The sequence below is a fragment of the Syngnathus floridae genome, chromosome 15, assembly GCF_059516105.1.
Source record: "Syngnathus floridae isolate MCC-2025c chromosome 15, RoL_Sflo_1.0, whole genome shotgun sequence".
Taxonomy (NCBI): domain Eukaryota; kingdom Metazoa; phylum Chordata; class Actinopteri; order Syngnathiformes; family Syngnathidae; genus Syngnathus; species Syngnathus floridae.
The window spans coordinates 9047811-9073265 of record NC_142427.1 but is presented as its reverse complement, the minus strand read 5'-3'; the positions used below and the strand labels follow the sequence as shown (position 1 = coordinate 9073265).

Sequence of the window (25455 nt, the reverse complement as noted above, 5' to 3'; positions counted from 1 at the left end):
TCTGTAGGCAGGTGATCACGTGACGCCAATCGCCTCAAGCTTGGACTTGAGAGCATTTCACAATGAGCATGAATGAGTTTGAATTAGCATTCATCATTTATTTACATCGACAGTTGACCTTTTACTTTTGGCGCACCTTCTCATTGTAAAAATCACAAGTGCATACTGGCAGTCAGCTCTGACGTCATCCTCATTTGAGTCCTTCACAAATTCGAGCGCAAAGCAAAGTTTACATTTCATTTCGTGAAATAAAAAAGAAAAGAAAAAAAAAAGACTTGCAGGTGTTCATCATACATAGCTCATGGAGCATGTATTCATTCTGAACCCCGCTAACACTGTGTGAAGGTAACGGGCGGCGTCTGCGTCCTGCTGCTCCCACTCCTAACAGAGGAGTGATCAAACCAGCTGGGGGAGGGGGGGGACGCGTCATACGTGCCGGGTTGAGGAGGAGGGGGGCAAAGGTAAAGTCACAGTTGTAGGAATGACATCAGTGCAAACTGTCGCCGTGTCCACGCCAAGAACAAAACGGCGTTGGCGGTTTTGAGAACATCAGGGAAGTAAGATGCTTAAGATGTTTTGGTCACCGTGCAGGCGTTTACGCTCAAGCATGCGTCATCGTTGTCAACATCATCAAAATCTCATGCTCGCCATTGGCCTAGTCGGGAAACGGGCAAAAGATTGCCGATGCGGTGGCCGCGTGTGCAATCACCTGCTCATTCCCGACTCCCCGATCACAGTGACGGGATTTCCAATAGAGGACTTCACGAACTATCTCAGTCCACTACATCAAAAGTTATGGCGAACAGACCAGGCGGATGCTTTGAGTGCTGGGAACACGCATGTTCAAATGGCAACGACTTCACCTGTTATGTCATTCGACGTCTTTGTGTGAGGCGCCGACTCAGGATCATGCGATAGGTTGCTGGGTTTGGCTGAGGCTCCGCCCACCGGTTTGGCACCTCCTTCCAAACAGGAAGCCGAAGGCGGCGTGTCAGAGGATGCACAAGACTGAGACGGCGGAGCTCCTTCATCCTCCGCCTTCTCCTCGCCGACTTCTTCCTGTCTCGCGCGCACGTGACTGGCCGGTGGTGCGTCAGCTGCCGCTTGGCTCTTGAGTTGCGCGTGACAGAGAGGACACGTCTCTTGCACGTACAGCCACTTCTTCAGACAGCCCGCATGGAAGAAATGGCTGCAGGGCGTGATGACGGCACTGCTCAGGTCCTGAAGGAATAAGTCCACACACACAGCCACAACCAGACGTTACACAATGGACCGCACCGATCGCCAACGGGTGGGTGGTGGCAACACAAACGTGAAGACAAGGCGGGGGGGTGTGACCTGGTAGCAGATGGCACAGATGTCGTTGTGTCGTTGCAGTTGCGCCGGGCTGGCGGTGGGGAGGCTCTTGATCTTGTTGACGGCGTCGCGGCGCAGCAAGAAGCTCTGCCAGCCCAGCTGCGCCCGCAGCCACACGTTATAGTAGGAGTGCACCAGGATGATGGTGCCGCCCATCACGCTCCACTCGCCAAACACAGTCTCCGACACGCCGTAGCACACCACGCACACCGCCACCTGATGGACACGCATTGCTGTGATACGCCATACGTGCGTTCGTTTGTGTGTGCATGCGCGTGCGTACCAAAAACTCCAGCAGCCTGTATGTCCCGTTGACGTAGTAGATGACCTCGTCCATGTTCTCCACCGGAGCCTTGCGGAACTCCTCCACCATGAAAAGCACGTAGATAAGCAGAGTGCCCAGCACCTGAAAGCATACGCAGACTCAGTGACACCGGTTCGACATTCAGAGCCCACACTCCCACAATCGAGAATATACAACGATCCAAAACAAACACACACTTCATGTCACTCACTCTCACACACACACACACACACACACACGCCTGCCTCGCCAACCTGCAGTGACGTGAGGATGGAGGACGAGATGATGATGAGGAGCCAGAAGTCCATGTGGAAGAACTGACAGATCATGTAAGCCATGTAGGCCGGGAAGACCAGCAGGAAGAGGCACAGCGACACGGCTCGGAAGTGCTTCCACAAACTCCTGGCGGGAAGTGCGACAAGGACGGCGGCTGAAGCGCAGAACGACGGGCAACCAAGTGTGCAGGCGGCGCGGGGACCCCGTACCTGTCCCTGGAGGCTCCCAACGCCAGAACAATGGGGTCGGCGATCTCCAGCATGGACTGCAGGATGGAGGCCACCACGATGAACAGGATGATGGACAGCAGAAAGGCCCGGTGGATCACCTGCAGCTCAATCAGGCCCGTCTGGACGGCCAGGATCAGCAGAGTGATGCCCTCCGTCATGCCCCTGTGCATGTGCACAAACAGTCTGGGGGTGTGAGTGGGACTGAAAAGTGTATACAACTGATGTGTGAAAGGTGAAGTGTCCCACCTGTGCATGGTGTTATCGTTGATGAAGGCCCGGTAGCCCTGCAGGTAAAACTTGCAGAGCGTGAGGACACCCAGCGCGATGAAGGAGACTGTGAAGACCAGGCCCAGTAGCGAGTAGGGCGTACTGCAGCACTCAGCCACGCTGCACAGGGGTCACACACAGGTCACACACATGCTTCGGCCGCAGCTCATCCCGCCGTGGTACGCACCTGGTGAGAAAGAGGAAGAGCAGCCTCTCCCTGGAAGTGGGCTGGTCCCGGGTGCTGAAGTAGGAGTAGATCTGCAAGGCGAAGAGCAGCAGCCAGAAGCTCATGAAGAGCACGGGCAGGACCAATTGGTTCCACAAGGACATGCCCAGAGCCAGAAGACCGTACACCTCCACCACCTGGACACCCAAGCCCAAAACAAACTCAGCCCAATCGTGGCTCACACCCATTAGGGTACGGCGTGGCCGCTGGACACAGGTCGCTGACTTGCCTGAGCCAGCTCGCGGTAGGCCGTTTTGGCCAGGTTGTATGGCACCAGCAGGTTGGACGCCAGGAAGTAGATGACCTCCAGACCCGTGAAGATCATGGAGAACTTGTTGATGAACACGATGGTCTCCATGGGCACCAGGCACAGCCGGGCCACCAAGGGAAGCAGGTGGGCGGAAAACAGCCAGATGCGTTTGGTCTGCATCACGCACGAGCACAGCGTGCACACCACCAGCTGACCTGAGAACAGCAGGCGCCGCACATAACTGTTATTCATTCCGCGGCCTATTTTTAAGCAGATAAAAAAAAAAAAACACCCGGACATGTATTGCTCGCTCTCACCCACGAGTGCCGTGGTGAATCGGTTCATGGAGAGCGGTTCCAGGTACACGGCGCCCTCGTGGCCCGACTCCAGCTCGCTGCGCACGTAATCCCTGACCACAACACAAAGTAGATGCGTTCCAGTCCCGTCTCATGTCTGTTCCCGGTGTGTGCACGTACCTGGACACCTGGTGGCCAGCAAAGAGCAGCAGAGCCGTGAGCACGTAGAGGTAAAGCTTGACCAGGTGCTGACGAGGCAGCGTGAGCAGCACCAGGCTCAGGATGTAACCTGTAACACACACATGCACACACATCAGATGCATACGTGTGTGTGTGATAGGGGACAAAAAAATGAAAATACTTGAATGTGCGTGGTACTGACCCACGTAGTGCAGGTAGAGTGCCAGGTACTTGTACTGGAAGAGGGGGTTGTTGGACAGGCTGGAGCGCTGGATCTTCTGGAAGAATGAGCTCACATCCCAGCGGTACAGCACATCCAGCAGCATGATGCTAGGCACCCGCAGGCCCACATTCAGGACCGCCTCCACGCGCTCCTTCACAGCCATGGCCGCCCCCGATGGTGGGCGCGGCGCACCACTAGGATGGGACGATCTGGCAGGTGGCGCTGCGGTATAACAAAGCTTGCGTTACCTTCAGGATCACTTGTCGAGCATAACTATGAGCGTTTGTTGTGGCTTTGGCAAGATCATGCAAAACTTCTGCCTAAAAATTGGCAGTGCAACAGAATCTGAATGTGAAGGGTGCTCTGTGTTGACATTATTGGAGCACACCACACACACAATACGAACCAAACTGTATATATTTTTTTTAATCGTCATGTGTGAAAAAAACTTGATCCGAACAAAAACATTTACTGTCAATATATGATCGTTACAGATTTTGTTTATGTTAAAGAACAGACAAGAACAAATCAAGGATTAAAATATTGCGCTAAAACTCCTTACGTGTAGCAGGCCTGAATGACTGTTGCCATCCCAGCGACAAAATGCTGATGATGATGTGGTGTTACCTAATAGTCAAGTGCCGATGCTGCTTGCGTAACATCACCGCGGTCGTCCGCTATATTTTGATCACTTAATCCGAGTACTTGGACACAAATAGTTTAAGTAAACGGGCTGTGACACTTTCACGGCGGATGAACAGTGACCAGCGCCGATGCCGATATGAACTCGAGTAACCTCTCCGTCTGTCTGTCTGTCTGTCTCCGACGCTACATTGGCATTCATTGAATAAACCAAATAATTCGTTTGACTCGCTGAAACGCCATTTTACAACAAGTCTCTCGTGTAATTTAATTACGATTATACACCAACACTGACTACTTTAGCGAGCAGCCGTGAGCAGGCAAGTCCAGCTAACAGCTAGAATAGCCTAGCCGCAAACTAGCTAGCGCATCAAAGTGTGACGTCACACAAACAAGTCACACCGCTACTTCAAGAAAGTCGTGAATATAAAACAAGTATCCAGAGGCTCATAAAGGCCTAGCAGCTTTAGCGGCACATTTATTTCGGCAACATAACTTGGGCCTCGCTTGTCTTGTTTCAGCTTGGCCGGCTGGCATGTCGCTTGACCTGTTCAAAATGGCGGAGAAGGTCCAACTTACGCGCGATGGCCGCCGTCGGCGTTTTGAGTGCACGTTGGATCCCCGCCGAGGGCACGGAACATTTTAGCCGGGCCAAGACCTAACCGAGCCGCATCGAGCTCACAGGAGGCGGCCAAGCCACGCGTCTCCAGCATCTCGCCCACACGCCATTCTAGTACGTAGGCGGCAGGCAGATAGCCAGCTAGCAAGTAGCCCAGCGGCTCAAACGCGAGCCTTTAGCGCACTCCGCGCATGCGCAGTCGCTGCAAGGGTCCTGCAATGACTTTTTTCCTTCCCCATTAGGCTCGCCAAATCTCGACTGTGGAACCCATTTGAGACTCACGCGAAAAAACATCACCGCATAAAAAAAAATTCAAAACCAGTAGGAATGATAAATGAAAAGCCCGGTACGGGCGTGTTGGGTATGAGCAATTGTAATTGAATTTGACCAGAGAATATTTCACATAATACTTCGGCCAAATACAAGTGACTCCATGGGAATGGCAGAATGTTTCACATGCAAAAGTGGTAGATAGAGTGCCACAAAAAATTGGTATGAATATTGATTTAGCTCGCTAAATTATGTTTTAACAGTAAATTTTACAATAGATGCCACTGCCACAAGCATAGTACTGAAATATATTCAAACAGACAAGCGGAAATTTGAACATCCGGAAGGGATTTGATGTCACTTATGAGAGCGTCGCGGTTGCCATGACGATCAAGCTTTGCCATGACGTCACTACCGGCTGAAGGCGGCGCGCCAGGAAAAATCTCTTTGCTGTCTTTTTGAGCTCCCTTTCACGCTCGCATCGTCGATACCTGAATGAAAGAGACCCAGCGATTGGACTCCCTGCCGGCCGTTTGGACCGCGTCTCATGTTAGCATTACGTGCTAACTCGCTCCGCCAGGTAAATCCTGACGTTCAGTACACCGGTAAGTGCGCGCGCTCGCCTGCTTGTTCACGCGGCTAATGTTAGCGGTTAGCCGCCCGCTTAGCTCGCCGGGTTGGCCAACCAGTTAGCCGCCTTGGCTAAAAACATCAACAATGCCGGCCGCGTCTCATTTCACCTTGTGCTCTTGCAGCGCGTGTGTGCGTGCGTCTGAGCCATGTCCGTGTCCGTGATCATCAAATGGGGGGGCCAGGAGTACGCCATCACGTCCCTGTGCGAGGACGACACCGTCATGGACCTCAAGCAGTCCATCAAGACCTTGACAGGCGTGTTACCTGAGAGGCAGAAGCTGCTTGGGCTCAAGGTCAAAGGTGAACGAACTGTCGAGGTTTCCGATTGGGTGGGATTTGTGTTCTCATCTTCACGTCCGGTTCTTGCCTTGGCCTTGTGACATCAGGAAAAGCAGCGGAGGACCAAGTGAAGTTGGGCTCCCTCAAGTTGAAGCCCAACACCAAGATCATGATGATGGGCACCAGCGAGGAGGGCCTGGTAGGACTGTATTTTCCATTATCCTTTCCTCTTCTGTTTCGTTTTCTTGTTCTCAGTTTTCTCCATCTCTAAATTTTTCCCAGTTTTCCCTTTCTCCATCGTTCTTCTCAACTCTTACGTCTCCTACTTGTGCTATTCTGACTTGTGCAGGAGGAGGTCTTGGCCCCGCCCCCCGAGAACGACGATGTGGTCAACGACTTTGACATCGAGGAGGAGGTCATCGAAGTGGAGAACAGGTCAGACGCATGAATGATCCCTTTCAGCTTCTGACAACTTCATTACTTAAAGTGTGCGTCAAAGTTTTTGCAGCCACCTTTGAGCATTTAAGCTGTCATACATCAAATTTAGAAGAATTTAGACATGTCACGTGGTCAGAAATCCAAATAAGCCACTGTCACGTGCTTGCAGAGAGGAGAACCTGGCAAAGATTGCTCGTCGTGTTAAAGATTACAAGGTGGAGGAGATGAATTCCCCCAGGGAAGGGAAAAGACTTCTAGTCCTGGACGTGGACTACACTTTGTTTGGTGAGTGCCATGTGCATGGATTTGTGTGTGCGTGTTTACATGTATGTGTGTGCGTATGTGTGTAGATCACAAGTCATTTGCAGAGACCGGTCAGGAGCTGATGAGGCCTTACCTTCATGAGTTCCTGACGTCAGCCTACGAAGATTACGACATCGTCATCTGGTGTACGTATGACCTCATCATGACATCACCCCGATGAGTCGACGTCATCAATCTGTTTGTTTCCTTGCAGCCGCCACCAGTATGAAGTGGATCGATGCCAAAATGAAGGTCAGTCACCTTGATGGCTGAGACACCCATGTGACTTCTTTCAGCCAATCAGAGCAGACACATGGCAACAAGAGAACACAGCAAGGCATGACAAAGGGCGGTGTGTGTGTGTGTTAGGAGCTGGGTGTGACTGACAACCCTAACTACAAGATCACCTTTATGCTGGACAGCGCCGCCATGATCACCGTGCACACACCCAAAAGAGGCGTCGTCGAGGTGAGGCAATTATCCCAAAAAGTATTAGCCGTGTCCACGTTTGTGATGCTACCGATACGTCGGCGCAGGTGAAGCCGCTGGGCGTGATCTGGGGAAAGTACGAGCGTTTCTACAGCCGCAAGAACACCATCATGTTTGACGACATTGGACGCAATTTCTTGATGAACCCGCAAAACGGACTGAAGGTAGCGTTCGCTTCCATGGCCATCAAGTGATGTCAGACCTAATGCGACCGCTGATACGTGGTTTGCAGATCCGACCGTTCATGAAGGCGCACATGAATCGCGAGAAGGACCGGGAGCTCCAGAAGTTGAGCGAGTACCTGAAGGAGATCGCCGCACTGGATGACTTCACCACACTTAACCACAAACACTGGGAGAGGTAACACCAGCGCATGATGAAAAATCATTTAAGCAATCATATGTAGAGGTTTGACTCTACACACACATTTGTCTCTGCATGTGTGTGTAGGTACCTGTCCAAGAGGCAGCAACACTGAGACCACCATGAAGACCTCATCACGACACCACACTGGAAGATGACTCATCCTGCGGCCAAACTCCACCCATTACGCACTAGCACTGTGCGCAACCCTAACCCTACAATACAGTGGCAAAACAAACACAACACAACAAACGCAGGAATCCAACGCAACGACGCTCCACACGCAATGCAGCGCCAAAAACGACAGCGACATTAACAAAGCAACACCTTGTAGCAACAGAAGCAGGAAAAAAAAAAGCTGCCGATACAGCACATGCGTCACGTCATGGAAACAACTGGAGGAATGTGTGTGCGTGTGTGTAAATAGGATATTCATAAAAAAAAAAACATTTTTTGTACCCATACTTGTGATTGATTTCATTTGTGTCTTCATTGATAAAGAAGTCAAAAGGTCAGCTAGTTTGTGTGTGGAACAGAGAAATCTCGTACAGAGGAGCTTTGGCTCAAAGAAAGCAAGCAAGAAAGGACAGGACAAGTTGCTGAAGAATAGAAAGAAAAAAATGGCTTTAATTAAAAAAGTTGGCTTCTCTCAATGAAAATATGTTGAGTCATCATCTTGATACTTTTCATGTGTGCTACTCTCACACGATTGTGAAATGAAAAGCCATTCCAGTCCAGCATTGTTTTTTTGTCCTCGGGCGTTAGCATGAGGAGCTATCCCATGTGCTAGCCCAAGCGTTATCCCAATCTTGTCAAGGCAACAACACAAATGTGGTTAGTCTTTCTTGTGATCATGCCTGACATAGTGACAAGCAAGGTATTGTATTCCTTACCAGCCAGCAAAGCATCCAAAATGTTGCCCTGTCACCTTTAAGCGTCCACGGGAGAAGGCTGGTGTTGCGTTTCCCGACTGGGGGTGCGTGGTGGAGGCACATCCGCCAGCGGCTGGCTGATAATGACTTGCACGACGTAATCCCGCGAGATGTTGATCTGCTCCAATCGCAGCCTGTCGGTGAGCGGGCGGCCTGAGAAGAACCAGCGCTGGGCGGCGGCGTCCACGCCTTCCTGAGCGTGCAGGCGCCGCTTCATGGCGCCCACCGTGTCGCTCGAGCGCACACGCAGGCGCAGGTCGCGGCCTGTGGAGAGGCGCAGACGCAGCTGCCGCTCGCCACCGCCGTCGTCGTCGTCACCCTCTACCGATGCATCGGCCCCGGCAGAGTCTCGGTCGGAGGCGTCTGGTTCGTCGGAGTGTTCCTCGATCATGTTGATGGGTGGCGCCAGGCAGTAGACAGGCAGCTGGTAGCGGTTGCCCAGCTCATCGTAGCATTCGCTCAACAAGCCTGCGATGACAAACATTGACCCAAAAATGCAGTTTTGCAGCTTTCAGTCAATTCCATCATTTCACTGAATTATAAATCCAAAACAAGGATAAAAGGCCTACATGCAGGTTACTCGACTGACCGTGCGGCAGCGTGATGCTGGCGCCGTCCAGGATGGCTTGGGCCAGCTGGTGGTCTCGGCTCTCAAAGGCGCCGGCGGCCGCCCTCAGCGCGTCCCAGATCTCCTTGCGGCCTTCGAAGGCCGGCGCCGTATCCCAGAATTCGTCACGCTTGCTGCGCAGCTGGCCTTCCGTCATGGGGTAGTCGCTCTTCCATTTGGGACGCTCGCGCTTGAGCAGCTGGTTCCGCCCCAGAGCAACTGACCACAACAAAGATCGACATTCCTTAATTAGACAGCCCATCGGTGCAGACGTCGGGTCGTGTTTGCACGTTTGTCGACATCCTTCGACTTGGATTTCTGTGCACTCAGCTAACAAACGTAGAAGTTGACTTGACTTGACTTAAGCTACCCCAACATGGTAACTTTTGTTCTGATAATGACTGTAAGGAATATACTTCTACAACATTGGAGTCCTGGAACTAAACAGAAACAAAAATGTCAACTTGAGGATTGTGATGACAGTCCAGATGTCTCATTTCAAATGCAAGGGGGAAAGAAAAAAAATCGTCCGGAAAATAAATTTAAGCCATTCGGAAGAATCGACTTAAAAAACAGTAACTGACTAACTTGTCACTACTTGAGACATTTTCATCATGTCAAGTGTGGCAACATTCACGACATTTCCATGAAAAAACTTCAACATCCATTTAGCAACCTTTCGAAGCTCACCGACGCTTGAAAACGAGCGACAATAAAATAAAAGACGTAGCAGTTAGCCTGCTAGGAGCTAGCATGCTAATTTAGCATCCTTGCCAGACTCACATGCTACGTGAACAAAGGCGCACACGCATCTAAAAACCGTTATTTTCAGCTACTTTGTTGACATGTTGGGTCCGGAACTCCTCTGTTTACCTCAACCGGGAGTAGACAAGATCGTAGGCAGAGCCCAGCCGGACCCGACCCGGTGCCAAAGCGACACCTGGCCGTGGCCCCCGCGAGGCGCCAGGAGAGAGGAAAGGAAGGAAGGACGTTACCTCCGGTTCCGTCGGAGTTGTCGTTCAAGCTGCCCGAGGAGTCGTGCTGGCTCCCCACACAGCCACCCATGGGTGGTTCGGTTCGGCGGCCCGACCCGGGTAGCTCGCCGCCTCCTCCGCCCCGCCGCGGCGCTGCGTCGCGTCGCCTAGACCTCCCCCCATCACCCCCCACCCTAGCACACTTCTTTCCTAACTCGCTTGCATCCCTGCGTCCTTTACTTCTCCCTCGCGTCCTTCTTAATTTCTTGTGTTTTCCACCCATGCTTCCTTCCTCACTTTACGACCACCTTGCTTGTTCCCTCGCTTTCCTCCTCAGCTCTTGCATCTTCTTCTGTGTCCCTTCTCCTTTTCTTTTTTTCTTGTCTTGCAGTAGCACACAACTTTCCCTACTACCCCATCTTGCTCTTTTTGTGCTCCCGCTGACCATTGCTTTTCCTTCCCTTCCTTTGGCAGCTTCTGCATCCCCATCTGTTCTCACTCGCCTCCTCGTGCCACCGTGCATCCTTGCATCCTGCTTTCCTTCTCCCCTTCATCACTTTCTTCCCTAGCCACGCACGCACACACACGCGCATGTCATATAATAGCAAATGAGTAGAAATCATTTTTAGAAACATTACCATGAACCCAAACGCGATTTCCTCCCTAATAAATTAGCGGAACACTTGCATCCGCTAGGTGGCAGTATACAGCATCCGCTCCGTTGTGCGTTCATTCAACCCTCGACGCCCCACCACCACTAAATAAAAACCAACAATAAAAATATACATACATATAACCAAACTCATTCATATTTCCCAAAGAAAACTCCCACAATCATCCGAAAAATACACAATAGCACATTTCAGAGGCTGCCAATATGGTGCTTTGGAGAGATGAAACACAAAAGGTCACACGCATGACATGTTAAAATGTTTATTGGATAAGACCAGGCAGAAACAACACGTGTGTGTGCGTGGGCAGTTCTACGTGTGCATTGAAGTGGTTGTTTTCCTCAGTTTTTCGTTGCCATCTTCATCACTTCCCGTCTGGATATCTGTACCGTCAGTCCAGCTCCAGCTTGACGTTGTCGCTAATAATGACAATATTTCATCATACATTAATCATACCACGTCACTATAAAAACATCACTCATAGCAAGTAAAAATATTAAAATATTAAAAATGTGAAGTCACATGACATCATCTATGGGACGTGAAACTGCTGAGCTGCACTAATCAGAAGCGTGTGTTGCCGTGGCGACACTGGGTCATTTTTTTTTAGGATGAGGAGTACACACAAATATACTTACATATGTGCACAGCCTTTACTCTGACAACCAGAAAAGAGGAAAAGCAGCAATGAGTGATACATTTCCCACTTACGACCTCAAATGTTTGCAAATATAAATATTTTTTTTCATGGGACAACACTGAAGAAATACAGCTTGGTTTAGGGTTGGTTTAAGACATCACCTTCAGGTTTGGGGTGCATGAGCATCAGCGGCACCTCGGCGGTCACGTCGCTGTCAAGGAAAGGAAAAAAAAGTCAACTCCAGATAAGGCTTCCGAAGGAAGTTGAGCAGTCACGTGGTAGGAAGTGATGTTCACCTGGAAGTGAGTCCTCCCAGCAGGCTGCGGAACACAACACAGAAAAACTTCACAAATCACTTCACACAATCCTTGTGGCGCCCCAATCGAGCAGACTGACACTCACCCTCCCCCAGCCACCATCAGGTTGACTTTGAGCTTGTAGGACACCAGAATTCCCAGCACCTCCTTGTCAATACCCTGTCGCAACCTGAAAATATTCAGTCCAAACATTGGGAAAGTGAGAAACACTCAACTCCAGCCAGCTTCCATACAAAACTGCCCATGGAAATGTCTTCTTACATGGTGGTGGAGGCCAGGTTGGTGTCCTCATCCTTGAGGCGGCCATCCAGCGCCAAGCCTCGCTTCTCCTTGTTGTCTGTCAGCAGCGGCACGATGGTCAGCGTGTTCTCCAAGGTGCCGCCCGCCTCCACTGTCTCGCTGCCAAACAAACGGACCACGCGTCAGGCGGCGCCACCCAACATGCAGTGTGGCTTGGTGCGTGATAGCGCCACCTACCCGAACTCCTTGGAGAAGACGCACTTGGTGTACTTGTCGGCGGAGTAGAGGACGATGTCAGTGGTCTGGTCCACTGTGAGGAAGAGTGACCTTGAGTAACCTGGAGCCAGGCAGCAAGCTGGGACACCCACCTGAGATCTGAATTTTCTTGACGGTTTTGTTGCTCTCATTGTTGATCTTAAACTTGATGGGGATGTTCTCGCCATGGAAGTAGAGCTGCAGCACATCCACAAAAATCATTTCGGTGCCTAAACAGCCATTGCTATTGTGGTTGCGGCAGGAGCGCATACGTACGTCCTTGTCCAGGGAAATCTCAAGGTGCACGGGCTTGTCCGACATCATGAAGCTCTTGCAGATCTCCGCCTTGGGCCCGGCGCCCACCTGAGATGGCGCGAACTGGATTTTGCGGACGATGAGGCGCGCCGTGTCCCTGCGAGCGACACGCACGCTCGGCATCACAACGATCCCGCGAGACAAACGGACGCGCACCCAACTCACTTCTTCTCGATCTTCTCGTCTGGGTTGCACTTATCGTTGGCCAGGAAGGCCTTGACCTCAAAGTCCACGCCGCAAGCCTGAAACACACATACACGCGTCCAAACTGTAAACATACATTCTCCCGCCATCGAAAGAATGGCCCTGCTAACATAGTGCTAAAGCTAGTTAGCATTTATGCTGCGGTTAATTATCTCTTTTTCTCTTCTCTACATTTTCCCTGTTTTTTTTGAATAATTTTCTATCATTCCTTTTTCCTGTGGCATACCTTCCCCTTGTCATCAGGGCCCGGTTGCAGCGACACGGAACACGGAAGGTTGGTGGGAATCTGCACACGAACGTGAAAACGTTAGCCGGTAGCATTAGTAGCATCAACGCTTATGATGGGGCGGCAGTACTTCAAAGCTGAAGGGGCGGGCGTCATTGCCGGCCTTCTTGAGGAGCGTTTCGTGCATTTCGGAGAGCGCCGGCTTGTGGTCGTCTGGGGAGAGCTGCTCGATGTGGATCCAGATGTCCTTGCGGAAGCACAAGCCCATCACGTCCAGGTCATCGCTGCCGTAGCGGAAGGCGCACGCCAGCTGCACAAACACTGACGGGCGGCCACGGGCAGTACTGTGTTAGCATGTTAGCGAGCTGGAACGTTAGCTAGCTGTATTACAGTGTTAATATTAGAATGCTACCCATTCATCAATTTTCTAAAATGCTGCAGCTTCACCTTTTCTGCTTCCAAAGTTTGTTGGGTCCAACTTGACAACGCCATCTGCATGAGACATTTTTGTATAAGTCACTTGACGGCACACACACATGCACAGGTACTCACCGAGTCTTTCCACATTCTCGATGTGGTCCACGTAGTCTCGCTTTCCCAGGTAGAGCGTGAGGCCGCCGTTGCCGCTCGTCTTCTTGAAAACTCTGCACAAGGCCAAAAGTGTGATTGGACGTGAGAGGGGTTAGAAAACGCTTCCTGGTACATTGGACGAGAGAGGGAACGAGGAAGCGCTCGGTCGGATGAGCGAGAGACTAATGTCGAGGCCGATCGTGTGCCTGCGGATTGAGCGGTCACCTTAGGTGAGTGTTTGACCTTTTGCGTGTTTGTGACTGAGATATTGGTGGTGCTAGCAAGCGTCACTATAATCATAGAGAAGAAGAATCTTTTTTTTATTTTGTGCTCTTTTGCGTGTGTGCAACTTACTTTGCCATGTCTGGAAACTTCTCAAAGGGTTCTGAGGAAGACAAGGAAAGAGCATCTTAATGTGATTGTTAGTGAAGATCGCGTCCATCTCGGGCAGTGTCGGCAAAGGTTAATCCCAGCCCGCGGGATTAAGCCGGCGGCGTGATTGAAGATGAGGATGCCGTAACTATTCCTGGAGCACTAACTGGATCTATTGGGTATTAACGGCAAACTAAATCCTCAGAAGGCTACAAAATCTTCTCACTTGCTTGATTTGAATGACCTCCACAGGGCAGAGGGGGGATTGCCCAAACAAGTAGTATTTTCATCTTGCTTAGCCATCTCTTTCAATTGAACCAGTGAAATAACATTTTCCACTATATTCCAATTAATGTGTCACAATCCAGCCACGATTAACCTGATAATCGAGTCGAAAGATTTTGATAGTTCTCTATCAATATAGTTGATAGTTTCTAGAATGGGATTATAGAATGTGTTGTAACTTCTAAACGCTTCGGACTTGATTGCGCAACACACCACGTCTCATACATATTCAAGCAATATATTTATCAAGAGCTCAATCTTGACTTTGCATCATCTAATGAGGTCCGGTTGAAAAATTAATTTGTGCACTGGATTTTAGACAGTCAAATTATTAGAAACACTGCACGCTCGTGAACCCTGTCAAACTACTGGAATGGTAAAATCATTCAAGGCCATTCCAATTGCATTGGAACTATTTTTTTTCCCATATTCTCGATCGGTTTCCACAAAAACAATGAAGACATGGCTCCTCAAAAAGCATTCATCAAGACACAAGACTCAGGACACAAGTGAGCATCAATACGACCCACATTGAACGTCACACAAGCCGGGTGGGCCTTACCTGCGCTTGGCGATGGACACTTGTGGTAAGGGCGAGCGCCAGCAGGTGTGTATGAGCTGCAACAGAGGCGGGGGCCCTTTTAAAGAAGGTGCAGGTAGGGGGGTGGAGGCAGCCTTGCAGCTTAGCGATGACAAAATCCAATCAAGCGCTTTTGGAGCACAAAAGGGTTGAAAATAGTCCAGGACGCATGTATGCCACCTGCCTCCTGCCTCCAGTTGTCATCTTGTTGACCCTGCAGGTTCCAAACAACCCAAAATTTCTTACAACTTAATTGTTCATGTGACAATAGTCCAGGACGCATGTATGCCACCTGCCTCCAGTTGCCATCTTGTTGACCCTGCAGGTTCCAAACAACCCAAAATTTCTTCCAACTTAATTGTTCATGTGACAAACAAAAGCTTTTGCCCCAAATTTTTGTTAAACTTTAAAATGGGCCGACTGAGCTGAACCCAAAACATTGCAGAATTGCCAACAGTTTTGTTTTTAAAACATTTGTCATCATCTTTGATGTCTTTTTATCCAGTTTGCATATTTGGTTATTTGTCTAGGGACTCTAGGGAATTGCCAGGATGAACCTTCTCCAGTCTCAAAATAAAAGAATCGGAATTAAGAAAATCCTGGAAAACGTTTGTTGTTGTTGTGACGGGGTCGGGATGCTGTGCCCTCGATTTATGGTGATGCCTTCTTGGAAATGTTTACGTGATGAGAGGCCAAATCAAGTCCATGTTATTTGTAGCTCGGATCAGCGTGGACATTCTCGGAGCTCCTAAATCTAAATCTGGTTTGCGCGTGCACATTGAGGACTCTCCGCGTGGAGCTAAGCCTTTTTTTTCCAGTTGGTCTCTGGAACGTGCCAGGGATTAAACGCCAAGACATAACCCAAGATTTATTTGTAATCTCTTGGGAGCGGTCGCGACGGAAATAGCAACAAGTAGTGTTGAAGGCGTAAAGACCACTGGGTGCCTTTCCATAGCAAATTCGTCTCCTCTTTTGTGAAAGGCCGCTGTAGAACATGTGGTCCTCCAGGATTACTTTTGATGGTCAACTGTAGTCCTCAGGCAGAATTCAAAGAAACTTAAAACAACAAACACACTTTTTCCCCCAATAAAAAACTATCACACCGGGCTGGCTGCAAAATCTTTTTTCCTAGGATACTTCAGGCATTTATCTTCCCTTCTCAGCCAATCATGAAGCCAGATCCCGCCACGTCATAATCAATATTTTGTTTCTCTCGATGGTAGCACACGCTTTCTAATAGTAAGACACATATTGTGCTCTCTAGTGGTCGGAGGAAACGTCCACATGTGTTTCCACCTTGAAAATAAATGGTGGTGAATTTACTCCATTCTGTTTTTCCATGGTTGCACTAAATTTATAAATAGCACATACATCGACTTTAATACGTAACTAAATCCAGATTAATTAATTGGATGGAACCACTTGACAAAATTAGCCCTGCAGCGCCATCTAGTGGATTTGTCTCAGACTGACAGCTTGTAGGATTTTCTTGACGTGTAAAGTGACGTCAGAATGACGTCATGTGTGACATCAGGCGGACGTGGTCAGGTCAGGTGTGTCCCTGCCGCAGAGGCCTGAGCACTTCCCTCCCCTCCCGTTCCGCTCCGTTCGGATACTGCGGGGAAGATTCACGCGCGCACACATTTGCTCGTCCTCGTCGAGTCCCACTGCAGAGTTGCTGACTTCCGGAAAACATCCCACAACCGAGTGGCACTCATGGCTGAGTCCAAGCCGCAGTGGGGCTTCCCGCGTCTGCGCCGCGCCGCGGTAAGCTCCAGTCTGCGTGTTTGTGTGCGAGTGTGTCTGTTTGTGTTTTTGTGTGAAGGCGCTGGCGGATGCAAGAGGTTGTGGAGGATGCTGATGCTGCAACACACACACACACTCAGGTGCGCGTCACCTTGAGAAAGTACGCGCGTGCGTAGAGGAACACTGCGGACTGAGTCACATGATGCGGCTCCAGTTGTGCGCTTGTGTTGCAGTCTCTCCAAAGTCTGTGACTTCTGTCATCTGACATTAAACCAGACTGATGATCTTTTCTAGTTAAGGGGAAGTCAAGTTTAAAGTGACACCCTATCTAAATGACCTCAAAGCTGTTGCCATGACAACCGATGCTCATCCTCCTCAGACATCATTTCCTGGCAACCTGCATTTGGTGTTGGTCCTCCACCCCTCTACATTAAGCTCCACCCCCAGCCCATCCTCCAGCACCGACCTGGACTACCGCTTCAGCCAGGATGACTTCCTGTTCAAGATGCCGGTAACCCGAAGTCGGCACAATCGACGCCTGAGCCGACGCCGTGACGTCAAAGTCTTGTGATGTCTCAGGTGGTGATGCTGCGTTCGGTGGGCGACCTGCTTCGCTACATCGACGACAACCGCCTGACCTCGGAGGCGTGCGGCGGAGCCGAGCGCCGTCAAAGCGACTGGATCGTTCTGCGCTCGGTAAGTCAACCCATGTCAGCACGTTAGCACGTTAGCATGTCAGAGAACAAACCTACTTTTGAGGGATTTGGATTGGATTGGCTGTTGGCTCACTGTCTCTTAGCATGTTAGCGTAGCGTGACATGGACTATGCTAATTGATGTGTGTGTGTGTGGATGGGGGGTTGCAGGCCATCGAGACGTTCGCCGTGACAGTAAAGGAGGTGGCTCACCTTCTGCAAGGCTTCGGCTCCGAGTTGTCGGACAGCGAACTTCCGGACGAGGCCAACGCCATCGACTTCCTGCTCCGCTCGCACACGCAGCGCTACCGACACATGAAGGTGTGCGTGCGGCGCTTCTGGCGGGCTCGTGCGCTTGTCGTTATTACTCCTGTTGCCTTGTAGGAGGACATTGTCGCGGTGCTGAAGGAAGGACGCCTCCTGCTGGACAATCTGGAGACGCTGCAAGCCTCCAAGAAGGATTCGGCAGAAGACCGCGAAGATATCCAGTCAGACTTGGACACGGTTCAAAGGTCAGCGCACTCACCTGACAACAAACATGAGAAAAGTCTGACATTGGAACAAATCTGTGTGCAGGCTGCTGTCTCAGCTGCGTGACATGGAGGAGGCCTTTGATGGCTTCTTTGAGAAACACCACCTGAAGATGCAACAGTACCATCAGCTCCTGCTTTATGAGCGCAACTTCCAGCAGGTGTGCGTGTCCGTGTAACCTCCCCCCATACGTGTCCACTACAATCTGCGTGTGGGTGTGCAGATGGAGGAGGAGCTGGAGAAGATGTCAGCCGAGGAGAAGGCCATCCCCGCCGTGGGCCACACGTTGCTGCACACTGAGCAACTCATCAAAGATCTGCACGCTCTGGAGCAACGTGCACAGGTCTCAAGAGTCCGTGCACGAACGCACGTGTGTGCATACTCACACCGAGTTTACGTGTGTGTGTGGTCAGGAGGTGATGTCCCGCGCTCAGGTGCTGACGTTACAGGGCCACCAGCTGGCCGCTTGCCATCATTACGCGTTGGCCCTCATCATGCAGCGCTGCAATGAGTTGCGTCATCACTGTGATGTCATCAGCGGGGGCCTCCGCGGCAAACGCGCAACGCTGACACGAGCGAGAGACTTGCTCGTACGGCTGGACCATGTAAGTGTGTGTGTATTGTTTTGTGCAACACACACCAAATGTGTGCGCATGCCTGTTTTTGTGCGTTCTTGTGTGTTTCCATGCAGGCTCTGCGCTGGTGTGACGAGGGCGCGTACCTGCTGGCCAGTCAGACGGCGGAGCGCTTCCAGAGCCGTGAGGGGGCTCAGGAAGCCCTGCGGTGCCTCAGCTGCCACCAAGAGAGGGCGCCAGACGTGGCGGACCATAAACGAGATGTCCTCAGTCTGGAGTTTGAGGCTATTCTCACGCCTCAGCTGCAGGTAGCGCCCCCTGGCGGCCTTCCTAGGTCAGTGGCAGGGTAGCTGGGTGGCCGAGGGCAGGTGGTTTGGTGGCTTCCATTGTCAGATTAGCCTATCACGAGTCACCGATTGCAAACGAGCCCGCCGCCTGTCCTGCGTCTGATCACATGACATTATTGCCCAGTGTCAGATCTCCATGGTGGCCGACAAGCTGTCATCCGTGCGGACCATGATCCAAAACCGGGAGCGGTATCTTCGCAAGATGACCGACGTGAGGGTCAGACCCATCCAGCCGGTGGCGCCACGGCCTGAAGTGGAAGCGACGGTGCAGCAAGGAGCCAAGGCACCGCTCTTCTCGCCCAAACACAGTAAAGCCCCTTCATCTGGTTTCCATCTGAATCAAAATAAAATGTTCACTCTGGGTCTGGTTCTGCTGTAAATTTGGTTCTGTCTCTAGGTGTGGACTTCAACCTTCTCAACGCCAGGTTCTCCTTTGATCTTCTTCCTGGAAAGAGGGCCTCCAGGCGGAGCGGCGACCAACGAAAGGTGTGTATTAGAGATGTTTGGTGGTTGATGGAAACAAATCATCTGGATTTTTGTGTGTGAATAGATCGAAGTGATGCACGACTACCAAGGCAACCGCAGCTCTCTGTACGGCTCCGCCCCCACCAGCGACTCTGAGGCAGAAGAAGGGGTGGAGCAAGTGACAAGGTGCGTAGGTGACTGACTGAAAGGTGGTGGCGACAAACCACAAAGGTGGCGGCGTCCTGACCTGAGTTTTGAACTCCGCAGCCACATCATGAAGGAGCTCATCTCCACCGAGAAGATTTACGTGGAGCAGCTCCTGGCCGTTCTTCTGGTGAGCTCACAGGGTTTTACATCCTCTTTTGGTTCCCGTCCGTGCTGATGGCCTTTCTTGTTCTTGCGTGTGGTGGGGCCCTTCAGGGCTACCGAGCCGAGATGGAGGACCCGTCCGTGTGTCATCTTCTGCCACCGCCTCTCCGCGGTCACCAGGACGTCCTTTTTGGAAACATGCCAGAAATCTACCAGTTTCACAGCAGGTACCTTCAAGGCCCAAACCACCTCTGCCTGCTTGGCCTTGGTCAACACATGTCTTGTGCTTCCAGAACCTTCCTGCAGGACCTCCAGCGCTGCCTGAGCACTCCGGAGCAGGTCGGCCAGTGTTTCCTGCGGCGGGTGAGAGCGATGACCACGACGTCCTTCTGTGCCACAAGTCAAATCAGCCTTACATACGTGTGCATGCACGGGTCCGCAGAAAGCGAAGTTCCAGATGTACGAGCAGTACTGCCAGAACAAGCCACGCTCCGAGTCGTTATGGAAAGAGTGCTGTGACTCCGCCTTCTTCCAGGTGTGTGCCTTGATGTGTATCTGTGTGCGTTCCCAGAGGAGCAATGATGTACTGTTTTCTGGGCGCAGGAGTGCCAGAAGAAGCTGGAGCACAAGCTGCCTCTGGACTCGTACCTCCTGAAACCCATCCAGCGTCTCACCAAGTACCAGCTGATCCTCAAGGTTCCCATTGCAAGCACTGATGCAGCATGGCGGCACATATGCCTCACTCGCCCGTGTGCCTCCACGCAGGAGCTTCTCAAACACTGCACAGAGCCGCAGTACCGCTCACAACTGCAGGAGGCGCTGGACTGCATGCTCGACCTACTCAAGTCCGTCAACGACTCCATGCACCAGACCGCCATCATCGGATACCAGGTGGCCGTCTGTCACGCCTCATCGAGAGCTGTCAATGTGCATGCTGACCGATGGTGGGCGTGGCAGGGCGAGTTGGGCCTGCTGGGCCGCGTGGTTCTCCAGGGGAGCTTCAGTGTGTGGAGCAGCCACAAGAGGGCGGCGGCGCGCATGCGGGAGCTGGCCCGCTTCAAAGGTGCCCAGCGCCACGTCTTCCTCTACGAGCGAGCGCTGGTGTGCTGCAAGCGCCGCGATGACCGCCAAGGCTCGCCCGTCTACAGCTTCAAGTCCTGCCTCGGTGTACGTACAGCACACACACACACACACACACACACACATTATTTTGATGCATTCAACAAGACAAAAATGATGTTTGCCCATCTCTACTGTAAATGGAGGAACAGATCATCTCATTTCATTCCTTCCATATTTTTTGTCTCGTGCATCTGCGCTCAGATGAATTCAGTGAGCGTGACAGAAACGGTAAAAGGAGACCTCAAGAAGTTTGAAGTCTGCCACAGAGGAAGCCAAGAAGTCTACATCCTGCAGGTAAAGAGTTCAGCGTCAACCAGGAGTCCTTCATCCATTCCTTGAGCGATAGAAAACTGCCTGCAGCTATCAAGCAATCCGATAATAATCCAAACACGAGCCACTCAAATTGTGGAAAATACAACAATCACAACTTTGCACAATCGCCCCTTCTGTAATTTGGGGACAACAAACACAACACCCCCAACACTTCCATTTTGCAATTAACATGTTGACATGCCTGCACAGGCTCCCAGCGTGGAGGTGAAGGTCGCCTGGCTCACAGAGATCCAAAAGCTCATCAGTCAACTGCACAAAGGTAATTTGAGGGATGAATGGAGAGACTTTTCTCCATTCATGGATGGGTAAATGAGATTACGACTTGCACTTGTCCTCCCTTACCTTTATTGAAGTAGCGCGTGACTCTTCAGTCTTTCCTTCCGTGTTGCCTTCGAGACAAACATTTGTATGGCCCTCCTCCAGCTGTGTGGTCGGTTCGTGTGCACCGCACCGCCCCCAAGAGGCCAATACGTGCACAGCAGGAAAGCCCGACCCACGCACAGAGGCCGCGTGCAAATAAAATAAAATAAAATAAAATAAAATAAAATAAAATAAAATAAAATAAAATAAAATAAAATAAAATAAAATAAAATAAAATAAAATAAAATAGATGTGTTATGCAGGAATTAATGTTTGAGGAATGACAGCGATCTTTGGTTCACAAGCGTGTGGTCTTTCTTTCAGACAGCCTCATCTCGGACAGGTGAGCCCCACACACATGCACACGTTTTTTTTATTTCCGTATTTATGTTCATATTTATTTTCTATAATTTATTTATTTTTGTTTTTTTAATCTGTAGTATGCTTGCTAAGTGTTTTTTTGTCACTTGCAGCTCTTCTGCCTCCAGCCCCGCCCACCCCAATAGATGGGAGGAGTCTGTGAACACCAGCCACGCCCATTCGGACCCTCTGGGATTCTCATCCCGACGCGGTGAGTACACTTGCGGCCGCATCCCTAGCTGAATGCTAACTTCCTTTAGATTGAATGCTTTTTTTGTCTGGCATGAATCAAAGCTAGCTTTGTCATGTTTCGTCCCCCCCCCCCTGCAGCCTGGTCAGCATCTGCACATTCGGCAGCCATCTGCGACGGCTTGGAGGACTGGGGCGCCACGGACGGCTCAGACATGTCCGATTCGGAAGAAGAGGTCAACGCAGGGGAAGAGGACCGACCCCCGACGCTGGTGAGACCTCGTGACAGCCGACATTCTTTGCTAACCGGCTGACTAGCTGTTCCCGTTTGCGGCGCCGCAGGTTGCGGGTCGCTATCGAGTCCTGGTAGCCAGCACCGTGTCGAGCCATGATGACATCATCTTCACGTGTGGCGATGTCATCAAGCTTCTACGCCGTGATGATAATGGAATGTGGTCAGTAGCTTCTTACGTGCAGTCCACTGTGTGCGTACGTGGCATAAATGTGTATGTGCTGGCATCAGGTTGGTGAGGAACGAGAGTCGCCACGAAGAGGGGCTTGTCCTGCCCTCAGACCTGCATAGGATTCTGGGAGAGACGTGTTGAGAGCTAATCGGAGAGGCAACGTCTTCCTCACGGCGACGTAGAAGAAAAGCACAACATCAGCGCTTCCTTCATCATCGTCATCACCAACGTCACGTGCCGAATCGCTTGGCCAAACCTTAGCGTAGAACGTTAGCGTAGCATGGCAGCGCAGCGCCTCTCCACCCACTTAGTCAATCATAGAAGAATGTCAGAAGTGCCTTACATGTGACGACCAGCAAGGGGTGCCTGTAGAGAAGCTTGATGTCCACGAGCGATGACATCATCAGTGGCTTTCGGATTCAACGCTGCGCCCTTTAGCGCTTTGTGGTCTTTTTCAAAGCTCATGTTGTGATTTTCAATTCTGTGCAGGACTTGGGTTGAGTCACGTTTGTTTCAAAAGTGCTGAGTTGGACATTCACAATTAAAAGCACACAAATCACGTTCGTGGCTTTTTATTGCTTGAAACGTGAGAGAAAGGGAAAGCGAGAAGGAGGTGGCTACTCTAGGAAGCAGAAGATGGAGACAAAGAAGTGCATGTTCATGAGTTGGCGTGGATGCCCATGGTTTTCCTGATCCAGGCGTAGTAGCGCGAGACATGTGTGTAAATGCCATACTTGCCGGGTGCGGCGCATTCCTCGCCCCAGCTGACTATGCCGGTGAGGAACCAGACCTTCTTCTGGTGGAGAGTGACGTGCGGCCCCCCGCTGTCCCCCTTGCAGGCGTCCTTCCTACGGTTGCGGAAGCCGGCGCAGAACATGCCGTGGGTGATGGTGGACGAGCTGCTAGCCATGCAGGTGCTGCGATCCACCAAGGGAACATCCACCTGGCGAAGAACCGATGACTTGGCCCCCCTGTATGTCACTTGGCCCCAGCCGCTCACCACAGAGGTGGGCGCCTCCTTCAGGAGGGTCTCCGTGAAGTCTTTGGGCCCCAGGCATACGGGCCGACGCTGCGCCGAAAACTCCACCGCCACGGCCAACTTGAGCAGCGCCAAGTCGTGGTTAAAGCGTGACTTGTTGACCTTGTATAATCTGTGCACATGCTCCTCAGCCACTTCGTGGTCCCTCTCCGTACCCTCGGGCTTGTCCGTGTCGTGTTCGCCTGCCGCGGAGGCACAGCGCCGTCATTCTGGTGCTCACAGAAGCATTCGGGTGCCGATCGATGAGTCACCTAATCGCACGAAGAAGGTCATTTCCCTCACGCGGGCCTCTATCACGCAGTGTGCCGCCGTGATCACCCAAAGCTTGCTGAGCAGCGAGCCGCCGCAGAAGGGTTTCGCCTTGGCGTTCATCAGCCTCTCCGAGTGCGAGATCAGCGCCGCCTGCGGGAGCGCTGCTGGTGGTAAGGCATTGTGGGGGTGGGGGCAATGCGGGCCATGTCATACCTGCCAGGGAAAGTCTCCCGCTTTGGCCTCCTGGCCACCCACGATCCTCTGGTCGGTGTTCTCCTCGGCCGTGATGCTGGGAAGCGTGGGGAAGAAGGACTGCCACGGCAGCGGCGATGACGACGGCTCTTCGGCTTCCCTGACCGAGCGCCTCCTGAGCTGAGAGCCCGTGGAGGCGTTGTCGCCACGCTCCGGCTTGTCCTCATAGTCATAGTCCAGCCAATCGTCCGGGATGATGTCATCGTCTGACTCGGCTCCGTCTGTCCAATTGACCGAACGGGGTATCGGGGCCGACGCCGTCCTGCCGCAGCTGAACTCGCCTGCACCCACATGCTTCCTGACTTCCTCCGTTCAAGTATATCTGCACGCGTTGCGTGCGCGTTTCACCTGTGGGCTCGCAAGTCACGAGGTCATTGGCTAGTTTGTATCCCGATGCACAGTCGCAGCGCACGCCGATTGAGTTCATGGAGCAGAAGTGAGAGCAGCCGCCATTGTTGATCGAACACTGCTTGGAGATCTCTGCCGGGGAAACACAAAGTTCAGTCCAAGTGGCATAACAGTGTGTGTGTGTGTGTGGGTGTGTTTGTCCACCACACTCACCAATCTCGCAGTTCTTTCCAGTAAAGCTCGTGTTGCACCAGCACACATATGATTTGATGCCATCTTGACAGATACCGCCATTTTGGCAAGGGGGTGGCTTGCACTGGTCGCCATCTATCCGCAAACACACACTTTAAAAAAATCTCAAACAATGAGACACACAAAGCGACACACAGGTGAGCAGAAATAGCGAGACGGGAGAGGCGTGCCTTACCGCTGTACTTGGCCATGAATTCCATCTGAAAGGAGAAAAGTTGTCATCCGAATTTGAGCCAACTTCCTGAGTTGTTTTGTAGAAGAATTGAGCTGACACGTTACGTGTGTGCGTGCGCACCGTTTTGGTATCGTCCTCAAAGATCTCGCGGGCCTCCTCGTAGTCACACGTCTCCTCCATGCATTCCCGCTCCAGATTGCCAGCCTTCATCTCCTCGAAAATGGTGTTGAAGCGGCGTTGGCGTTTCAGCACCTCAGACGCCGCCCGCCGCTCTATCCGCACCTCGCCTGCTTGCCCAAAACATACCAATACAATGCTAAAGAAGCAAACAGTGCCCCCTGCTGACCCCCTTCTAGCTCCGCCTGTGGTAGTGCATTTAATGTATGTTTGTCGGTGATAGTATGTGTTTCATCAATATGAAATTTGATTGGTTTTGAAAAGTAAACAAAAGTGAGATCAGATCATTGTGAGCTGAAGTTGTTTAACTCAGACGAGCAAACGCGTGGGTGGGCAGCAATCAGAATTTGTTGTTTCTATTTATATTATCATCAATTAGCATTCGTTGAGGAAGCCAAAGGTGACAAAGCTTCGAGAGAGTGGCTCAGAACCGACCCCCGTCTTGTCACTCACGCGCGTTTCCATCCATATCGTCATTGGTGGCGGCCAGGACTCCAAACGTTAGCAGCAACAGCACCAAACGCACGGAGGCCATCTTCAATCTGTTTTGCTCAAAGTACAAGTGCAAACACATGCGCGCGCATGCCCAAGTTTTGGGCAATCAATCTTTGGTGTTTGCTTTGGTCTCAACTT

At 51.4% G+C, this 25455-nt stretch overlaps 6 protein-coding genes across 11 annotated transcripts; 2 read left to right on the top strand and 4 right to left on the bottom strand.

Annotated features, from left to right (window-relative positions):
* Window positions 1–73: 73 nt before the first annotated feature.
* LOC148386420 (RING finger protein 145-like) lies at window positions 74–5064 on the bottom strand. Of its 2 annotated transcripts, none has more exons than XM_088398208.1 (12): window positions 4830–5064; window positions 3588–3830; window positions 3386–3494; window positions 3227–3318; window positions 2889–3124; window positions 2621–2796; window positions 2413–2553; window positions 2146–2328; window positions 1915–2062; window positions 1640–1762; window positions 1339–1572; window positions 74–1221 (listed from the first exon to the last, which is right to left on the bottom strand). In XM_088398208.1, the coding sequence occupies exons 2-12, from the start codon at window positions 3769–3771 to the stop codon at window positions 844–846; spliced, it is 2004 nt and encodes a 667-aa protein (XP_088254334.1). In that variant the 5' UTR covers window positions 3772–3830; window positions 4830–5064; the 3' UTR covers window positions 74–843. The 2 variants fall into 2 exon arrangements, with proteins under 2 accessions (XP_088254334.1, XP_088254335.1); XM_088398209.1 differs by lacking the exon at window positions 4830–5064 and adding an exon at window positions 4171–4356.
* Window positions 5065–5535: 471 nt separating this feature from the next.
* Window positions 5536–8108, top strand: ublcp1 (ubiquitin-like domain containing CTD phosphatase 1). Of its 2 annotated transcripts, none has more exons than XM_088398220.1 (11): window positions 5536–5719; window positions 5895–6072; window positions 6159–6250; window positions 6401–6486; window positions 6659–6774; window positions 6840–6938; window positions 7007–7044; window positions 7162–7260; window positions 7329–7445; window positions 7514–7641; window positions 7732–8108. In XM_088398220.1, exons 2-11 carry the CDS (start codon window positions 5919–5921, stop codon window positions 7757–7759), a joined length of 957 nt encoding a protein of 318 aa, XP_088254346.1. In that variant the 5' UTR covers window positions 5536–5719; window positions 5895–5918; the 3' UTR covers window positions 7760–8108. The 2 variants fall into 2 exon arrangements, with proteins under 2 accessions (XP_088254346.1, XP_088254345.1); XM_088398219.1 differs by having other exon boundaries at window positions 5536–5744.
* Window positions 8109–8244: 136 nt separating this feature from the next.
* ubtd2 (ubiquitin domain containing 2) lies at window positions 8245–10347 on the bottom strand. 4 transcript variants are annotated; one of them, XM_088398215.1, is made up of 3 exons: window positions 10179–10347; window positions 9166–9402; window positions 8245–9044 (listed from the first exon to the last, which is right to left on the bottom strand). In XM_088398215.1, the coding sequence occupies exons 1-3, from the start codon at window positions 10246–10248 to the stop codon at window positions 8575–8577; spliced, it is 777 nt and encodes a 258-aa protein (XP_088254341.1). In that variant the 5' UTR covers window positions 10249–10347; the 3' UTR covers window positions 8245–8574. The 4 variants fall into 4 exon arrangements, with proteins under 4 accessions (XP_088254341.1, XP_088254344.1, XP_088254342.1 ...); XM_088398218.1 differs by lacking the exon at window positions 10179–10347 and adding an exon at window positions 10063–10175 and having other exon boundaries at window positions 9166–9403; XM_088398216.1 differs by lacking the exon at window positions 10179–10347 and adding an exon at window positions 10057–10172.
* Window positions 10348–11076: 729 nt separating this feature from the next.
* arr3a (arrestin 3a, retinal (X-arrestin)) lies at window positions 11077–15005 on the bottom strand. Its single transcript, XM_088398214.1, has 16 exons — window positions 14815–15005; window positions 13950–13980; window positions 13578–13669; window positions 13473–13517; window positions 13156–13346; window positions 13026–13085; window positions 12761–12837; window positions 12557–12692; window positions 12394–12478; window positions 12263–12335; window positions 12047–12184; window positions 11871–11954; window positions 11765–11788; window positions 11630–11679; window positions 11467–11486; window positions 11077–11247 (listed from the first exon to the last, which is right to left on the bottom strand). The coding sequence occupies exons 2-15, from the start codon at window positions 13955–13957 to the stop codon at window positions 11482–11484; spliced, it is 1068 nt and encodes a 355-aa protein (XP_088254340.1). The 5' UTR covers window positions 13958–13980; window positions 14815–15005; the 3' UTR covers window positions 11077–11247; window positions 11467–11481.
* A 1357-nt stretch (window positions 15006–16362) lies between these two features.
* On the top strand, window positions 16363–22886 carry LOC148386416 (proto-oncogene DBL-like). Its single transcript, XM_088398202.1, has 26 exons — window positions 16363–16599; window positions 16958–17089; window positions 17158–17274; window positions 17444–17593; window positions 17657–17784; window positions 17849–17963; window positions 18027–18146; window positions 18217–18408; window positions 18495–18686; window positions 18850–19033; window positions 19123–19211; window positions 19276–19376; window positions 19458–19524; window positions 19611–19726; window positions 19793–19862; window positions 19942–20034; window positions 20103–20195; window positions 20265–20390; window positions 20457–20666; window positions 20823–20915; window positions 21144–21213; window positions 21639–21657; window positions 21788–21885; window positions 22005–22135; window positions 22206–22318; window positions 22387–22886. Exons 1-26 carry the CDS (start codon window positions 16549–16551, stop codon window positions 22466–22468), a joined length of 2952 nt encoding a protein of 983 aa, XP_088254328.1. The 5' UTR covers window positions 16363–16548; the 3' UTR covers window positions 22469–22886.
* Window positions 22884–25433, bottom strand: LOC148386415 (coagulation factor IX-like). Its single transcript, XM_088398212.1, has 8 exons — window positions 25276–25433; window positions 24766–24932; window positions 24646–24670; window positions 24432–24545; window positions 24219–24350; window positions 23832–24151; window positions 23618–23768; window positions 22884–23548 (listed from the first exon to the last, which is right to left on the bottom strand). The coding sequence occupies exons 1-8, from the start codon at window positions 25394–25396 to the stop codon at window positions 22986–22988; spliced, it is 1593 nt and encodes a 530-aa protein (XP_088254338.1). The 5' UTR covers window positions 25397–25433; the 3' UTR covers window positions 22884–22985.
* Window positions 25434–25455: the final 22 nt, after the last annotated feature.

What these genes read in the sequence shown, in the direction of transcription:
- arr3a (XM_088398214.1), bottom strand. An exon ending in CAAGAAAATTCAGATCTCAG is followed by an intron (nt 12,336 to 12,393) that starts GTGGGTGTCCCA and finishes TCTTCCTCACAG; the next exon opens with TGGACCAGACCACTGACATC. An exon ending in GTCTTCTCCAAGGAGTTCGG is followed by an intron (nt 12,185 to 12,262) that starts GTAGGTGGCGCT and finishes TTTGTTTGGCAG; the next exon opens with CGAGACAGTGGAGGCGGGCG.
- LOC148386416 (XM_088398202.1), top strand. Translation starts at nt 16,549, where the DNA reads ATGGCTGAGTCCAAGCCGCAGTGGGGCTTCCCGCGTCTGCGCCGCGCC. An exon ending in GACTTGGACACGGTTCAAAG is followed by an intron (nt 17,785 to 17,848) that starts GTCAGCGCACTC and finishes ATCTGTGTGCAG; the next exon opens with GCTGCTGTCTCAGCTGCGTG. An exon ending in ATGAGCGCAACTTCCAGCAG is followed by an intron (nt 17,964 to 18,026) that starts GTGTGCGTGTCC and finishes GTGGGTGTGCAG; the next exon opens with ATGGAGGAGGAGCTGGAGAA.
- ublcp1 (XM_088398220.1), top strand. Translation starts at nt 5,919, where the DNA reads ATGTCCGTGTCCGTGATCATCAAATGGGGGGGCCAGGAGTACGCCATC. An exon ending in CGTGGACTACACTTTGTTTG is followed by an intron (nt 6,775 to 6,839) that starts GTGAGTGCCATG and finishes GTATGTGTGTAG; the next exon opens with ATCACAAGTCATTTGCAGAG. An exon ending in ACCCGCAAAACGGACTGAAG is followed by an intron (nt 7,446 to 7,513) that starts GTAGCGTTCGCT and finishes CGTGGTTTGCAG; the next exon opens with ATCCGACCGTTCATGAAGGC.
- ubtd2 (XM_088398215.1), bottom strand. Translation starts at nt 10,248, where the DNA reads ATGGGTGGCTGTGTGGGGAGCCAGCACGACTCCTCGGGCAGCTTGAAC. An exon ending in CAACTCCGACGGAACCGGAG is followed by an intron (nt 9,403 to 10,178) that starts GTAACGTCCTTC and finishes TGTTGTGGTCAG; the next exon opens with TTGCTCTGGGGCGGAACCAG. An exon ending in CAGCATCACGCTGCCGCACG is followed by an intron (nt 9,045 to 9,165) that starts GTCAGTCGAGTA and finishes TTGTCATCGCAG; the next exon opens with GCTTGTTGAGCGAATGCTAC.
- LOC148386420 (XM_088398208.1), bottom strand. Translation starts at nt 3,771, where the DNA reads ATGGCTGTGAAGGAGCGCGTGGAGGCGGTCCTGAATGTGGGCCTGCGG. An exon ending in CTCTTCCTCTTTCTCACCAG is followed by an intron (nt 2,554 to 2,620) that starts GTGCGTACCACG and finishes ACCCCTGTGCAG; the next exon opens with CGTGGCTGAGTGCTGCAGTA. An exon ending in ACAGGCTGCTGGAGTTTTTG is followed by an intron (nt 1,573 to 1,639) that starts GTACGCACGCGC and finishes CGTGTCCATCAG; the next exon opens with GTGGCGGTGTGCGTGGTGTG.
- LOC148386415 (XM_088398212.1), bottom strand. Translation starts at nt 25,396, where the DNA reads ATGTGTTTGCACTTGTACTTTGAGCAAAACAGATTGAAGATGGCCTCC. An exon ending in CGATATGGATGGAAACGCGC is followed by an intron (nt 24,933 to 25,275) that starts GTGAGTGACAAG and finishes TTGGGCAAGCAG; the next exon opens with GCGAGGTGCGGATAGAGCGG. An exon ending in TGGAAAGAACTGCGAGATTG is followed by an intron (nt 24,351 to 24,431) that starts GTGAGTGTGGTG and finishes TTTCCCCGGCAG; the next exon opens with AGATCTCCAAGCAGTGTTCG.